The sequence below is a fragment of the Cheilinus undulatus genome, linkage group 21 (genome assembly GCF_018320785.1).
Source record: "Cheilinus undulatus linkage group 21, ASM1832078v1, whole genome shotgun sequence".
Lineage (NCBI taxonomy): Eukaryota > Metazoa > Chordata > Actinopteri > Labriformes > Labridae > Cheilinus > Cheilinus undulatus.
Genome location: NC_054885.1, coordinates 31,886,763 through 31,902,399, shown reverse-complemented (window position 1 = coordinate 31,902,399; position 15,637 = coordinate 31,886,763). Strand labels below are relative to the sequence as shown.

The 15,637-nt window shown below is 38.7% G+C and overlaps 3 protein-coding genes across 4 annotated transcripts in view; 1 reads left to right on the top strand and 2 right to left on the bottom strand.

Moving 5' to 3' along the window:
* glis2b (GLIS family zinc finger 2b) overlaps positions 1-6,043 on the top strand; it is a 55,408-nt gene extending 49,365 nt beyond the window's left edge. For both annotated transcript variants that reach the window (XM_041816886.1, XM_041816885.1), the window contains exon 7: positions 380-6,043. In XM_041816886.1, coding sequence (XP_041672820.1) covers positions 380-1,122 — 743 coding nt within the window. In that variant the 3' untranslated portion in view covers positions 1,123-6,043. The remainder of the gene's footprint in view (positions 1-379) is intronic.
* Positions 6,044-6,338: 295 nt separating this feature from the next.
* pam16 (presequence translocase associated motor 16) lies at positions 6,339-10,522 on the bottom strand. Its single transcript, XM_041816983.1, has 5 exons — positions 10,415-10,522; positions 9,866-9,950; positions 7,587-7,723; positions 7,298-7,363; positions 6,339-6,504 (listed from the first exon to the last, which is right to left on the bottom strand). The coding sequence occupies exons 1-5, from the start codon at positions 10,415-10,417 to the stop codon at positions 6,418-6,420; spliced, it is 378 nt and encodes a 125-aa protein (XP_041672917.1). The 5' UTR covers positions 10,418-10,522; the 3' UTR covers positions 6,339-6,417.
* A 4,467-nt stretch (positions 10,523-14,989) lies between these two features.
* The window catches only part of coro7 (coronin 7), a 189,964-nt gene continuing 189,316 nt past the window's right edge, over positions 14,990-15,637 (bottom strand). Inside the window, exon 28 of the mRNA XM_041816981.1 lies at positions 14,990-15,189. Coding sequence (XP_041672915.1) covers positions 15,181-15,189 — 9 coding nt within the window. The 3' untranslated portion in view covers positions 14,990-15,180. The remainder of the gene's footprint in view (positions 15,190-15,637) is intronic.

The window sequence follows — 15,637 nt, the reverse complement described above, 5'->3', positions numbered from 1 at the left end:
TGCCATGTGATTTGATTATGATCACATGATCCAAGTGTTTTAATGGGTTTCAATGGGACATTTTTTTGGTCACAAACACCCTGATTTCATACAAAAAAATTTACAGGGCTTATTATCAATCCATAACATTGATAATCAAGAAGAGAAAACAAATTACCAAAAAAAAAAAAAAGGTGCAAAATGGCCTCAGCGACACCCTCTAAGGGTTTAGTACTCTCACCTTACTTTTACTTGAGTAGATTTATAGACCAGTAATTAACTTCAGTCTAGTACTTTTTCCATCTTTGCTTGTGTTTAAATGTATGTGAGTCAAAGCCAAGCATTATTCCTGCCATGAATATTACATTTGTCTAATCTTCTGCATCTTACTATTCCACAGGTGAAAAGCCGTACATTTGTCCGTACGAGGGGTGCAACAAGCGGTATTCTAACTCCAGCGACCGCTTCAAGCACACACGCACGCACTACGTGGACAAGCCCTACTACTGCAAGATGGTGGGCTGCCTGAAGCGCTACACAGACCCCAGCTCTCTCCGCAAGCACATCAAAGCCCATGGGCACTTTGTGGCTCAGGAGCAGGGCTCCCCAGGTGGGGTGGGGTCCCTCCTGAAAGGGAGTCAAAGTGGAGGTCTTACCAGCGAGGTAGGGAAGGATTCAGACCTGTCCTATGTCAGTGCAGCCCACATTATCATCCCAGGGGCGGCGGCTGCTCTCCTCGGAGGCCACGCTCTGCAGGGTCTTGGCGGTGGCCTGCCCATGTCCCCTATCAGTCCTCGGCCACTGGACCTCAGCACACTGGGCTGCCCCAGCTCACCTCCAGGCGCCCTGGGAGGAACGCCCATCCTGTCCTTCAACGGCTCCCCTCTGGGCCTGGCCAAGTCCCCTCTGATCTCCCCGGCGTTCCCCTCCTCAGCCCTCGGCCTGTCCATGGTGCCCATGCTGGGGGCCTCGTCTGAGCGCAGAGCCCAGAGTCAGCAAGGGAAGAAGGGCCGGGGTGATGAGGCTAAGAACGAGGTGACTGGGGGGGTCTTAAACCTATCCACAGGAGGATCTCATGATCCCCTGTCCTGGGTGGTCATCCCTCCAGGCACTGTGGTGCTGAAGCCAGCTGTGGTCAACTGATACACATGAACACACATTCCAGAAGAGCTCAGGGGGTTGGGGTGGGAAGGTGAACGCCATAGTGGGGGTACAGATGGTCAAAGGTGATACGGATCAGCTCGCACAATCAAATCCAGACAATGCATTTCAGAAAGGGGACTCTATCGAGAAACTGTGTACAATCGTAATCGGCAGAACAATAGCTAACACTTCACCTCACAAGTATACAACGCAAGCCTCTTGTTTGATGGGAAACGAAACATGGGGCCCAAGGACTTTATTGAAGACAAGATACGGTTCTGTATTTCAATCACAATGGGCTCCTCTTTGCTCTTGTTTTTTTGTACATTCCTTTCTGCTGGTTCTGTGGACAGGGACCATGAAGGTGACAGTCTTAGTGCTCTGTGTTCTTACAAAAGTCCTGATTCATTTTGAGTATTTATATGACATATGTACTTCAATGACCGCGGGTCTATAGCTTAGCAGTGAGATAGACACACCATGAAACGAAATGACGCTCTCACCGTTAAGCTAAGATGCACGTAATAGGAAGATTCTCCACACTTGATTTTAAAGTTATGACCTATTTTTCACAGGCCGCTGTGATTAATATGATTCAGACAGGCTTGCCATACCAAAGCAAGTGAACTCAAACTGTCTCGGATTTTCAGCTCTGAGACAGCTCCATTAAACACAGCACTTAATAGTGTCAACTGGTTCTAGTACTGAAACCTCAAAACTGCTGCTAACCTCACAGCTCCTCCAGTGTATCACAAACTGGGAAGGAGAACTTTTGACAATCTGTCCCCAGTTTGGGGACAACGAGAATGTGTGCCAGACTAGGGGCTTTTTGGGCACAGAGCAAAACTGAGGACTTCACACAGACAAATGGTGTTACATCACCTGGCAATGACCAATCATCACTTCCTCTGAAATGTAAGGCACGAGTGCATCTAGCTCCCTCTGCTGGCCGTGCACGATGCACAAAATCCCACAGAACTCACACTGTTTCACTTTTGGATTGTCCAGCTGCTTTCCCGTAATTGAATCAACACAGCCAGTTTGTGCATAAAAGACCCACTGTGGTGATAAACACTAGTGTCTTGTGTTTTAAAAGCAGCCGTGAAAAACAGATGGTCATCGAGTAGCAGCCCAGCTTAACCATGTGGGTTGAAGTTTTTGCCCCATGCAGTGAAAATACCTGAAGTGGGATGGATGTGTCGTGCCACAGAGAGAGGGAGTGTGATGCCTTGCTGCCACATATAGCTGGACTGACTAGGAAGCCACACTATTCCAAACTGCCTCATTTTACTCTGTCCAAAGGGGCAAAAAAAGGACAAAAAAAGACTCATTTGACTTCTGGGAAAACTCTTCTCAAGGTTCGATTAAGCAGTCAACATGCACTTCCAACACACTTTAATCCTTTCATGTTTGATATTACAGCATTACTGCCAACTCATTCTTCTTTAAAATGCTATATTTTGCTTTTACTTCACTCTTCTGCGGGGTTCCTCGTGTTGCTAATGCATGCATGATGTCGACTGCACAGAGGAGAGGTCTGAGAACAGGAGAGGGTCATCACAACACAAGGAACATTGCCTCAAGAGACGGTCACAAATTCCCTCCTCTCTCCTTTACTTCCTCCGTCTCTCCTCCTGTTGGGGTTCTACTTTTCCAGCACCCAGTCTTAGAAATGATCAGTTATTGCTGTTTTATATTGATGTTCTTTTACTGTTTTGTTGCTGTTGTTCAGACGAGACATTTTTTCTGATGTTGAAGTTGCTTCTTGTGTTCTGAGACGGCTGCTCCGCACTCAGCTTTCTGCTGTCAAGGATGAGTCTTAAGAAGGGAGGTTGAGGAGAAGTTTAGGTGGTTCTCAAAGGCAGTGGTTCCCAACCTTCCCCTGTAGTTTTACCATTATTTTTACTGGTGCCTGGTTTTAGTGTGGTATTACTGCCAGACATTGGCAGGACTACAGTTGTTTACCAGCTATTGAATAACAGAAGAAAAAGAAAGCAGTGCTGCCCAGTGATACAACTGAGGTGCTGAGAAACTAACTTAATCTTTCTTAAAGTTCCTGTAAAGTTGTTAAAAAAATATCTATTTTCGGTTTGTTGTATGACAGGCTACAGTGTTATGAACCACCAAGGCAAATTTCAGTCATGAAAAACATCTCTAAGTTTGTAAAATTAAGCTCCAAAATAATGAAAAATGCAGCAGTAAAATCTGCTCCAGGATGGTGTGGGCATGTCGGTTGAATGAGCTGAAGCCACGCCCATTCTACTGTTTTCTGGCACAATTCTGTCATGATACTTCAATGACCCGTAGGCCACTGTTGCTGACAGACTTGGCAAATTTACATTACATTAAAAAAAAAACAAGCATGTATGTGGCTGTTAATTTTCAACGAAGGCAGTGGCAACAGCTAACAGACTGTACAGAGATGAACTACTGGCTGATTTTATATCGTTGTAGTGTTGGGGGGGCAGGGTAATTACCCACCAAGACTGGTGATGTCATGGGCTCATATGTTACCCTGCTGAAAGTAAACCAAGCTGGGAAAGAGGTGATCAACTTTTTAACAGTCTGAATCAAAAATTTAGTCACATAGATCTCAGTGTTTTCACATGATTACAGCAACCTTATTCCAACATTTCTAGTGTGTTAAGACATAAATTTTGGATTTCACTTTACTGGGACGATTTCAATTTAAATGATTAAAGGCAATGCTAAATCTGGTAGCCTGTTAAAGGCAGTTTCCTTTATGGGTTAGCTGTTCGAATACATTTCTTTTAAATGCGCGTCCCTTACTGCCAATGCAGTCTGCCAAAATATCGGCTGTAAATATCAGCAGACATTTTCATATCTGCCCTCAACAATAATTTACTTTATGAGCTAATATCTGCCAATACTGACATTATGCCTATATTATTGTACATGCCCTCCTGTAATTAGTTATTATGGTTTCATGGGATATTCTGTTGTTAATGACAGTAAATCCCTTGAAATATGGGATTTTTCAATTGTATCCGCTCTCAACGGTATTTGAAAACCATGGTGTTTGACTTGGACCGTGGACTCAAACTCTTTTACACCACTGATGACACCTGCCCATACAAACATGGTACCAAAGGCTGCTCTGTAAAGTGGCCATCAGTGTTAACTAATCCCATCCAGTTGCATTTACATGCTGCTGGTGCAGCAGTGGGAGATGTTTGGAGTTAAGTGTCATGCCTGAGGACAGACAACCGGCTCCACCACTGACCCACAGCCGTCACAGGGATATGTGATAGCACTGTCTGCATGACATAACAGTAGTGCTTTATTCAGGGGTCATTAGCCATAAAGGTTGGGATTCACTGCTCTAGGGAGGGAGGGTACTTAATGGACATTACATTCCCATGTGACGATTACATTGTTGCACTGAAGATCATTTACAAAGGCCGTATGCACAACATACACGTCTGCTTTAAGTGTTCTAAGGTAGAGAAGATTTTTGTGCTGTGCTTCCTTTATTCTGACTTTGGGAGTGAAGAGACACCACAGAGGACTAGCACAGACTGTAAGAGGTTGATAAAACAGTGAGAAAGGGCTGCCTAAATGAGATGAGAGGAGAGGCAGTGTGCCAGCAGACAAAAAGAGGCAGAGGAGAGCTGTGCTGTGCGGCCGCAGTCCATCTGGCAGACGGTGTCTCAGCTCTGAAGTCGCTGGCTGTGCTGCACCCGATGTGGCAGGCATACCAGCCTGAGAAAACTAGGCCACTGAACTCTGTCTGCCCTCCAGTTTTTTCCCCTTTTTTATAGATTAAACCCAAAAGGCTCAACGCCCCCACCTCTTAGAGATTCAGCAAACAGGCGAGCTAACAAGCTTCATCACAGGCAGCAAAAACAATCTCCCATGTCTGAGGAGGAGCTTTGGGTCAGGCTGCCCATAGGATTCCCATTAGAGATGAACTGCATAGCTCAGTTTCTGCCTCAGTAATTCTTAGTCATCATTATCTAAAGCAGCGCCTCCCCTCATAGACACAGCAGGCCCCGCCTCTGGGTTCATGCCGGGTATCGAGGAGAATCTCCCGCTCTGAGTGGACCATCCTGGCCTGTGATGTCATCAGAAACAGGTGTTAAGTAGGCTAGACATGGTATCCATGGCAACAGTGAAACCCACAGATGCTGCGGCTCTCCTCCTCCTCCCTGTCTGTCTGTCTCTCCTCTGCAGGTTGAATCCAGGGACAAAACTCAGCATGACAGCAGAAAGCGGAAAATATGACACGGATCCTCCCAGGGTCCACAACTTTCCATATTAAATAAGCTGTATGATCCATTAACCCTTTGAGCTCAGTCTGTAAAAACTGCACTTTTATCCCCCTTTGTAGTTTATGTAGATACAGGGATGCTGCCACATCCTACCCATTGTAAAGAGTCACATTTGTTGTTTTGGGAACCAAGAATAATTGTAAAAAGCATCTAAAAATGCTGAATTTAAAGTCTTATATTTCTGAACTTTAAGCGGTACATGCTCCTGGAGATTTTAAAGTTACCTTTACTCAAAGTTGAACTGAAAATCCAGGACACAGAATTAGTTTGCTAGCGTTTTCTTGTCAATGTAAAGGGGTGCCATTGACTGAAGTGCCACAGTGTTGCACAAAGGGTTAATGATGAGACTAAGGCCATGCAAGGCCTGTTCCAAGTTCTGTTTTTTGCACATTTGTGAGATATTATTGTCAGTATTTTAATTTTTCCAAGTGCCTTTTTATTATAGGGTAAAATATAGAAGTTATACACTATATGAGACAAATGATTATATGAAAATATATTTTTTCCTGGCATCATGTTCTGTGGTTGAACATGCAGAATTTTAGAGTTGTAAAAGTCTCCAATTGGTACAACATAGCGGTGTTCTCCTGTTTTAGAGGAATTTTATTACGATATTGATGAAAATGTCAATGAAAAGAAATGTTTAATAAAGTTGTATTTGATAAAATGTGTTTTTTTGTTCATGCTTTAAACATGAAGTGCAGATACAGAAATTTGGGAATAATCAGCATGGTGCTTCCTACAAGCTTAACTATAATAATCATATAACTCATCAAGCTGCACCTATAAATGGAGACATAATTTAAGTGTCTTGCATGCGTTGCATAATTCTAAAGCAAATAAAATTGCATGACCATCATGTGTGTGCTTTGTCTAGAAATAATAACATCCATTGTCCAAAAAAGTGGAAAATTGAAGACCAGAGAAAAAGAGAAGGCTTTTATTGGGTTATAATTTACAGAGGATGGGGAGAGGAAAGACAGGGCATATAATATGTAATTCTTCATGTTTCTGTATTTTTCTCTGATTGTTGCTTATTTTCTGACTGGATATTTAGTTCCTCGTCTAGACGTTCTTTAGCCCGCACCACCTGCATAAAACAAACAAAGCAGAACAAAACAGTGATAACTGAGAGTAAAAGATGATATCTGGAGAGAAATTAAACTATGGCTCCTTAAATGCTGCGATGAAAAGATGGCTGAGTAAATTAGTAGAAACTATTGTTTTATCACTATCTATATCACAAAGTGGACATGCTCAAAATCACAACTGATAATTTAATAGTCGGGGTGCAGGTGGCAGAATGGTTCGAATCCGGCCTGAGGCCCTTCACCGCATGTCTCTCCCCGCTCTCTTACCTGTTTCCGACTCTATCCACTATTCATGGTGTAATGGTAGCCAGTAATACTGATTAACCGGTGACTAGACCTTCCAGACACAGGTGTCTTTAGACTACAATCACTTGAGAAACATTCACTGCACTCAGGGGATTCCTATTTCACTAATCGTTAGACAACTAGCACCAACTGACTGGACCCCTGTTGAATTAGGTCACTTTAAAAGGGATGAATATTTATACAGTCACTTATTTTTCCTTACATAATTTTGTTTAATTGACCTTACTTTTTAGAAATCTGTTTTCACTTTGACATCATAGAGTTTCATGATTGATTCACTTAAGGCCATATAGCGGTACCCAACGTTTTTCCTTTGAGCCCCAACATGTATCCTAAAAGCTGAAATATGAGTCACCTCTTAAGCGAACTGTAAAAAAAAAAAAAGTAAAAGAAAAGTAACTTGTGGCCAGATCAGTACCTGATGCTGCTTATATAACAAATAGGTGAAATATGCTGCAGAGCTAGCCAAAAGAAGGGGGTACTTACTTTTGATTGCAGGTAAAATGAACCGCCCACCGACTTGTCATTGACTTTAAAAAGGTGCTCATAGTTCTGAAAGAGATAAAAAGCCAGTGTTGGTGTACAGGAACAGCAAAGAGAAATATCTGCATATTCACAGTTCATTGTTTGCATCATGATACAGAGATCACGGACACCTTTTATCTACAGCAAAAGAAAAAGCCTGTGAATTTAGAAAACTAGAAAAATCTAGACACCACAAGATAAAAAGGCTGCTTTCGGCATTCAGTCTATTACAGCTCAGTTGTACTGGTACCTTCTGAATCTCTTCAGGATTAAGTGTGGATATGTTAAGGATTTGCTGTGCCTCCTGCAGGCTCATCCCAGTGATGCTCGAGGCTGCAGCAGACTGCTGACCTGCACGGCTTCTAGCCTTCGCTGCTGCTTGACTAGCTGTGAGAAAAAAAACACAACACATACACAAATATTTACAGTTTCATCTAATAAGCCTTAAAAATTAGCAGTTACTGCTGTTGCCTCACAGCAAGGTTCCTGGTTCAAATCCCAGTGAGACAGGTGGAGTTTACATACTCTTCCTGTGCATGTGGGTTCTCTGTGTACTGTGGCTTCCTCCCACATTTAAAAAACGTGCTCCTTAGACTGACTGGTGCTCCTAAATTCCCTGTAGGTGAGTGTTAGGGTCTGATTTTGTGTTCCTGTGTGTCAGTCCTGGGACTGACTGACAGCTGATATCCGCTCCACTGCACCAAACAAGATAAATGGTGTAATGGAAGGATGGGTGAATGGATGCTGCAAATGCCAGGGCCTTTACTGTAAATTTCATGAATATTTTCATTGATAAATCTGTTGATGTTTTAGTACAGAGACATTCAATTGATTTGGAATGAGGGCCACTTCCTGTAAAAGGCTCCCATATGAAGAGTTTGTGAGATAAGGCATGGCACATAGTTTGTGTAATAACTTTTAGATCTTTACTCAATTAATAAAACTATTTTAGACTTTCTCATCTGTAATAAACACCTCAAACGATGCAAGCATAACCACCTTGATGGGCTTTGCAGTTTCAAATGGCTTTTCTCTTTTTACCAAAAATCAATGCCACCTTAGTCATAACATTAGGTCTGCCCCAAGATGTTCTCATATTTAAAATCAGAGCCCAGTAGCATCAAAATTAGCATACGTTATCTTTCAATGCCTTCTCAAGTTGTATTCCTTGCACACAAATTGCAATCACTGGAGAGTCAGCATGCAGTCCTTGAACAAACAGATAAAAACACAGTCTTCTCTGACCATTCACTGTTAACCTGTCTTTTCTCTGCTTCTACCTTTTTAAGCAGAAGAGACATTTTGCTTTCTGGCTAATGTGCTCAGAAGAAAATGTCCAGAGGTGCCAAAATGTGTGCATCCAGATGCTGGAGTGAAGAACTATGCCAGTATAAGGCAGAAATGAGAGGATATGTGTAAACAAGGACAATAAATGTGACACTTATTAAAAAAACACTTGTGTGGATCATCTTAATGCACATACAGTCTATTTAAAGGGTCACTAAAAATGACCTTGGGGCCTGACTTGGCTCCTGGTCTCCGATTGAATAGCCTGGTTTAAGGAGCTCAATTGGTCTAAAAATGTCAGTTAGCCCAATCTGTCCTAAAATAATTGCTTAGTCCACATATCCTCTATATCAAGGGAGTCCAAACTTTTTCACTGAGGGCTACATAGAGAAAAATACCAGTGTGACGGGCCACTTTGACATCATCTGTAGTGCATTAGTTAGAGAGGTCCAGGGTAGGTTATGGTATGCTTAATGATTGAATATGCTTAAATGGTTTATTAACGGCTGACAACACAAATAGCTGTCCTTGTCAGGGAATGTGGGGAGGCCGGTCAGATTTCAGGGAGGCCTGGCTACCACTGGATCCACCTTCTGTCAGGATGAGAACCACACTCATGCTAATGGCATGTTTCCATATTTTGACACAAAACAAAAAAGGCAAACTGCAGGAAGCTGCCAAACTTTGTACAGATATTAATACTTGAAGATGAAAAGCAAAGTATGTGTTATAAAATAAAGCTAAGCAGAAAGCAGAGCAAACAAGTGATATTAATGCAGCAATTGGTTATTGTGCATTTATTACTGTGGGCATTATGAATAGAGATATTGCTTTAATTTTTCATGTTAAGAAACTTCCTATTAATGTTTGTTTCTCAACTTAGTCATGAAAAAAGCACATCAGCAGATTCTCCTTGTCAAAATGTTTGTTTACAGAAATAATATAGTAGCACCACCTGGTGCTAAAACCTTAAAAGTACAATACAATCAAGCACAAGCTTCATGTTCTTATGTGAGACATTTCTTGATTATTTTTTAATAATGTTTGGTTTGAACATCCCCGCTTTAAATGTATTTCTTTTAAAAATGTCAAGCTGAGACAAGACAATGTTTGGCATTTTAGCATGATTGTAGAGTCTAGAAAACCACAAGTATCTGTTAATCAGCTGAGGGAAATATTAAAGATGACGTTTAAAATAAACATTTGCATTTAATTATTTTTCATTTATTTTATGGATCCTACCTGCATATTCTTGTTGTAAAGCACGAGCAAAGGCACGTCCCACCACCTGTGCTCCCATCACAATGATCTGGGCCAGATATTTAGCCTGCAGGTAAAAAGAGAGGCAACAGTAATCACATGATGCAACCTTCAGTCATGACAGTAAACCAAGGAGGGAATGAAACCATCTCTGTCTGTCCATTGTTGGTATTTATTTTGAAAAGTGACACCATCAACATCGGCTACAGGAACGATAACACAGGAGCCAGGCTGAGACTTCATGAGTCTGCAGGAGTGGATGCAAAAAGCAGCTTCATTACAGCTGTTAATACTGTGGCAGCGTTTACATACACGTCTCCACCTTTCATGGACAGAATTAAGTTTAATACATCACATTTTCTCTTAATAATGTCCACTGTTTCCTACTAAGAAGGAGACATCTTATTTATATAACCTATCAGTAAATTACCAGTTAACGTCCCATGCTAACGCTACCTAGCATTAGAGCCCTTAGACCGTTTGTAATTCCTTTTATAATAAAACCACGACCATCAAAAAGCGTTTACTTACCATTGTGTTAAATTAAAGAGTTCCTCCGTACAGTCTGTTCCTTATGTTTTCACACATGTAGCCCTCTCTTACTGAAGGTTACTTATGGGTCAAAGTTCAAGGAAAAACCAACGACGTTACATTCATGATAAACCATGTGGACGGTGACATGCTTAGTAGCGACACCTGCTGGCAGGGAGGTCATTCTTTTTTTCACCTGTGCACTGAGTTTTAAATTTTTTAGACTAGAAAACCAGACTAGAAAAAAAACCAAACAATTTATTAAATTTTATTGTATGGTAAAGGGGTGGGAAAATTAATGAGAGAACACTATAGAAGTAAATATTTTGAGTGCTAAAAGGCTCCACTTGTGTTTCGAGTCATGTTAATCTCACTGGAGACTGGGGTTGTTGTCCCAAATTAAAGCTCAATCATTTTTTCTTGCAAAAATACATTTGCAAGTAAATGTATATACATTGTATTCATCTCATTTTTCATTGCCAGATGTTTAAAATGGTGAAATACAGTGCATTCAGAAAATATTCAGACACCCTCCACTTTTATCAATTTTGTTATTTTGCATAAATCATGCTGCAATCATTTGAATTCATGTTTTATTCTCATTATTCTAAACTCAGTACCCCATGATGAAAGATTGAAAACTGGATTTTATTTGTTTACTTTTTGAAATTTATAAAGAGGAAAAAACTGAAAATCACATTGACATTAGTTTTCAGAGCCTTTACAAACCACTTTAAATTTAGCTCAGAATCCTCTCATCTCTCTTGATCACTGCTGAAATGTTTCTTTATTTTTACTGGAGTCTCCCAGTGCTTAAATAAACTGGACATGATTTGGAATGACAGCACCTGCCTATAGAAGGCATATCAAAAACAAAAGAAAACAAAAAAGAAACAGCCAACCCCAAAACGTAAATTTGTAAATGATGCTTTGTGCAACATCATACATTTTAACTACCAACAGGGATTGTGGGGGTCCCTGGTCTCTGGGGCTGATATATTGGGGGTCACAGGCTGAGAAGTTTGGAGTCTCCAGAAACACAAACTCTAGTAAAGGACACAATAAGGTTGAGTAAACGGACTGATTTAAGACACTTTCTGCAATGGAAAAGTGCTAAATCTAATTGCAAAGGCATATTCAAGAAACATGAAATGTATTTGTTCAATAAAATGTGCAGAATTGTATTACACTATAGCTGCCTATAGGCCAACATAGTGTCCAAAGAGACCATAATGTTCTCCAGCTCAAAGGATTGTTGTTACCTAATGAAAACAGGACAAGTAGAAATGGTTTCAAAAGTTGTTTATTGAAAGACAATACTGAAAAAATCCACAAACCATTTCTCCAGTAGGACAGCAAAAACAAAGCTTTATCCACTGTATAAAAAGGATGTTTTTAACACAACGAAGGAAAGCTAATCCGACCCATATGTTACAAAGGAATGGTGTCCTAGAATCACAAACAAATACAGTATGCATCACAAAAACACTAACGACACCAGCAGTTCATGTGTACAACCCCACATACATGAGCAAACATGGCTGAATCAGTGATTCATCTCAGAGGCTGTAAACAAACTCCAAGCCTGGATTAAGGTTGCCAAAACCCTGATTGGGAAAAACCATGATGGCTGCATTGTAGGTTTTTAATACTGTACTGTTATTTCCTAATCAGCTCATGATTACCAAGTACAAGTAAAGTAAGACAAAAAAAGTTCATTTATTATGTAAGGAATGCCATGATTTAAAGTTTAATTGCCCTGCAAACTAGAAAAGAGAAAAGAAACAATCATCTCTGAAATACAAAGGCCTCTCTAAAAACTTCTTAAGGAGGTGGTTTGGCTTTTAATGCAAAATGAACAAAAATAAAGCATCTCACTGACCCATTCCCTCACATACAAGACTATTAAAGACTACCAGACCATTAAACATTCCTAAACCCAACTTGCAGTAACATTTTATCAGGTAAAAATTGTTGATCCTAATATTTCATCATTGGCTGACAAAGAAAAAGTGAACTCACTATTGTGTTACGAAATTCCAGTTCATTAAAAACATGAACACTGGTGACCCTGTCGTATCCTCGGTGTGTGTTTTTTGCTGTTAAAGGTGTGTGTTTGTTTGTACCTGACGAAACAGGAAGACATTTATTTCAGATGCATGGTGTTCAGTGAGCACTGCACCAGTTTTTCCCCATGTTTCTTATTTCAAAAACACGGTGTGACTGCGTGCGCTTAGACGAGCAGCAAGCAGAAAAAAATCAGCAAGCAGTGGTCCACAGTGGAGGTATGTGTTATGACAGCTAACATCTTTGTACGCTGTGGTCGACATCTGTCTCCTACATTGGCCTAAAAGTGCAATGCAAAATTGCAGTTTCTGAAACATTTTTAAAATGTTTGAAACAAATTTGTATTAACAAAGATATCTTAACATTTCATGAAGATATATTACATTTTAGAAAACATTTTTACAAATGATGAAGCAAATTCACTTTGTAAAACACTTTAACAAAGCATGAAACACTTTTACATAAGCAGGAAAAATTAACAAGTTGTAAAAATTTTTACAAATGACGAAACAAATTTATAAACACGATCTAAGGAAAAGGTAATGATCTAAATGTCACTACTTGTAAATTTGTCTCAGCTCATGTAAAAGTGTTTTGTGTATGAGAAAAGTATTTTATGAATCGTAAATTGGTTTTGTTCTTCATAAACATTTTTGTAAAACATACATTTGTTTTATCAGTTCTAAAAAAGTTTTCTGTAAAATGCAATTTTGCTTAATGAAATGACATTTTATATTAATATAAATTTGTTTCAAGTTTTGTAAGTGTTTCAGATATTGTTATTTTTATTTTATTTTTGAAATATTATTGAGAAGATGTATATTTCTGTAAATTTGTTAATGTAAATAGTAGAATTGTTTTGTCTTTTGAAAAATTTTTTGTAAAAAACTTTTTTGCGTAATCTGTAAAAGTGTTTTGTAAATTGTTAATTTGTTTTGTCATTTGGAAAACTGTTTTTTAACTTGTAAATACATTTTTTTATTTGTTAATTTGTTTCTGTGAATTTTAAATTTGTTTCTTAATTTTTAAGTATATACTTATTATTATTTTTTAAATTTGTAAATACATTTTTGTAAATTAAAAATTGTTTTGCCGTTTTTAAAATTGCAAATTTGTTTAGTCACTTGTAAAAGTGTTTCTTAAATTTTAAATTGTTTTTAAGTTGTATTTTTTTACTGTAAATTAAATAAGCCTTCTGTAAAAAATATAAACTGCAAATTTGTTTCATCACTATAAAAGTTTTTAGTAAATTTTAAAGCTGTTTGTCATTTGTAAAAGTGTTTAGTAAATTACTTTTTTTTCGTAATTTGTCAATTTGTTCTGTAAATTGTAAATTTGATTCGTCACTTGTAACATGGTTTTAGGGAAATAGAATTTTTTTTTCATCATTTGTAAAAGTGTTTAGTAAACTAAATTTGTTGTGTCATTTGATAAGTAAGCTCCAACTTGTAAATTTGTCTTAGTTGATGAAAAGTATTATGTAAAATGTTTTCATCAATGTAAATTACTTTATGTTTTGTATGTCAGACTTTGGTCTTTTGTATTTGTTATTTTGTACATTTGTTTAATGAAATGCAAATTTTTTCTTTGTTAATGTAAATTTGTTTTACACTTTGTAAAAGGGTTTCAGGCTGTGATTTTGTATTGCACTTCCAGGCCACCATAGTCTTGAGATCAGAAATAACAATGAGTGGGAGCAAGAGGAAGTCATAATTTTTCATAGGAAAGACAAGAAATCCAAAAAGTTTCTCTCTTGAACAATTCAAATGCAATTATTTTCACAACTGTGTCGACCTTAAAGACACTTTGATGTCTTTTGGCATCAAGCCTGGTAAGGCTTCATCAGGCTGGATTATATTTCTAAGGCCTACATGATGATGCTGTGAGAAGAAATGCATTTTATCTGATTACAAAGTGTGGTTTTAGGTATCTTTATGTCATTTCATTGACTGCTTGTATCCTTTTCCCAAAGAGCATGTCAAACAAACTTGTTTGAGTCCAGGATGCGATGTTTTCTACAGTATTTGGACTTATTATCTGCTTTATTTAAGGAATATTAGCATTTTAACAATGAGAAAAATCCAAACGGAAAAAGCTAATGTCCTGTTGTTTTATATTAGTATTCAAAGACAGTGTAGAAGGTGGTATAGCATTAAAGAGAAATATTATTGCTGTGATTGGCTGCTGCTTGATTCAACTTGCACAGATTAAAAAAATGATTCTTTTACCTGCAGTGTCAATCTAAATACAGTAAACTGTCTAAGATTATTGTTGTATGATTTGTTGGCTGTGGCTTAAAAAACACAATAACAATGTGACCTAATTTTGCAATATACATCTCTAGATTAATAACAGAATGATTTGTGTTATCATCAAAAATTACATCTTAAAATAATTCAAGATCAAATTTCATGCAGTCCAATACAATAAACACCACCGAGACAACGTGACATTTCAGTTTCCAAACCCTGACAGACATTTTGATACATATCATTTAAAAAGGTGTTACAGTTTTTGTGATTTGTTTTCCCAGTATTATTTGTTCTTTGACATTTTACAGTTTTCTATGTGTGTGCAGTGTGCTGCGTTCACAGGGTGTTCCTCGCTTTCACAGACGCTGGCGAAACCTAATGTTTGATTTGTTGTTTCCACTCCGCTGTTGGCACCAAGATTTGACCGAGGGCGAGATGGCGTCCTCTTTAGTCATCCTGAAAGACACATGGAGCACAGTTAGCAAACATGGAAGACACCAGGGGTCCCAAACTGCCAGCCTGCTGCCCACTTCAATTAAATTATTGTCTGGTGTTGTTTTGGTTTTTTTTAATGTTGTTTTTTTCCATATACAGTTTAACTAAATTAGTTTACATGCAGTTAGAAAAAAAAGAATTATTGTTTTAGTCTGCCTACTTAAATAGGGACTTTTAAAATGGATGAAAACATGTTAGTCTAACTGAAATTGTACTGAATCGAATATTCCCACTAACACACGCAGATAATGCTGTTGGAGATTATGGTGATAATGGATTTTCTCTTGTATGCATACACCTCTAATTGACCAGGCTGGACTATGGGTTTTTGCAAGTTCTGCACATGTTCCAGAGTCTCCACCACGTTAGGCTTTGACCCTCCAACATAAATGCCAAGGGTAGCACTTTC

Coding starts and splice junctions, on each gene's coding strand:
- pam16 (XM_041816983.1), bottom strand. Junction 7,364..7,586: donor ATCCTGAAGAGATTCAGAAG/GTACCAGTACAA, acceptor TATCTCTTTCAG/AACTATGAGCACCTTTTTAA. Junction 6,505..7,297: donor CATTTTACCTGCAATCAAAA/GTAAGTACCCCC, acceptor TGTTTTATGCAG/GTGGTGCGGGCTAAAGAACG.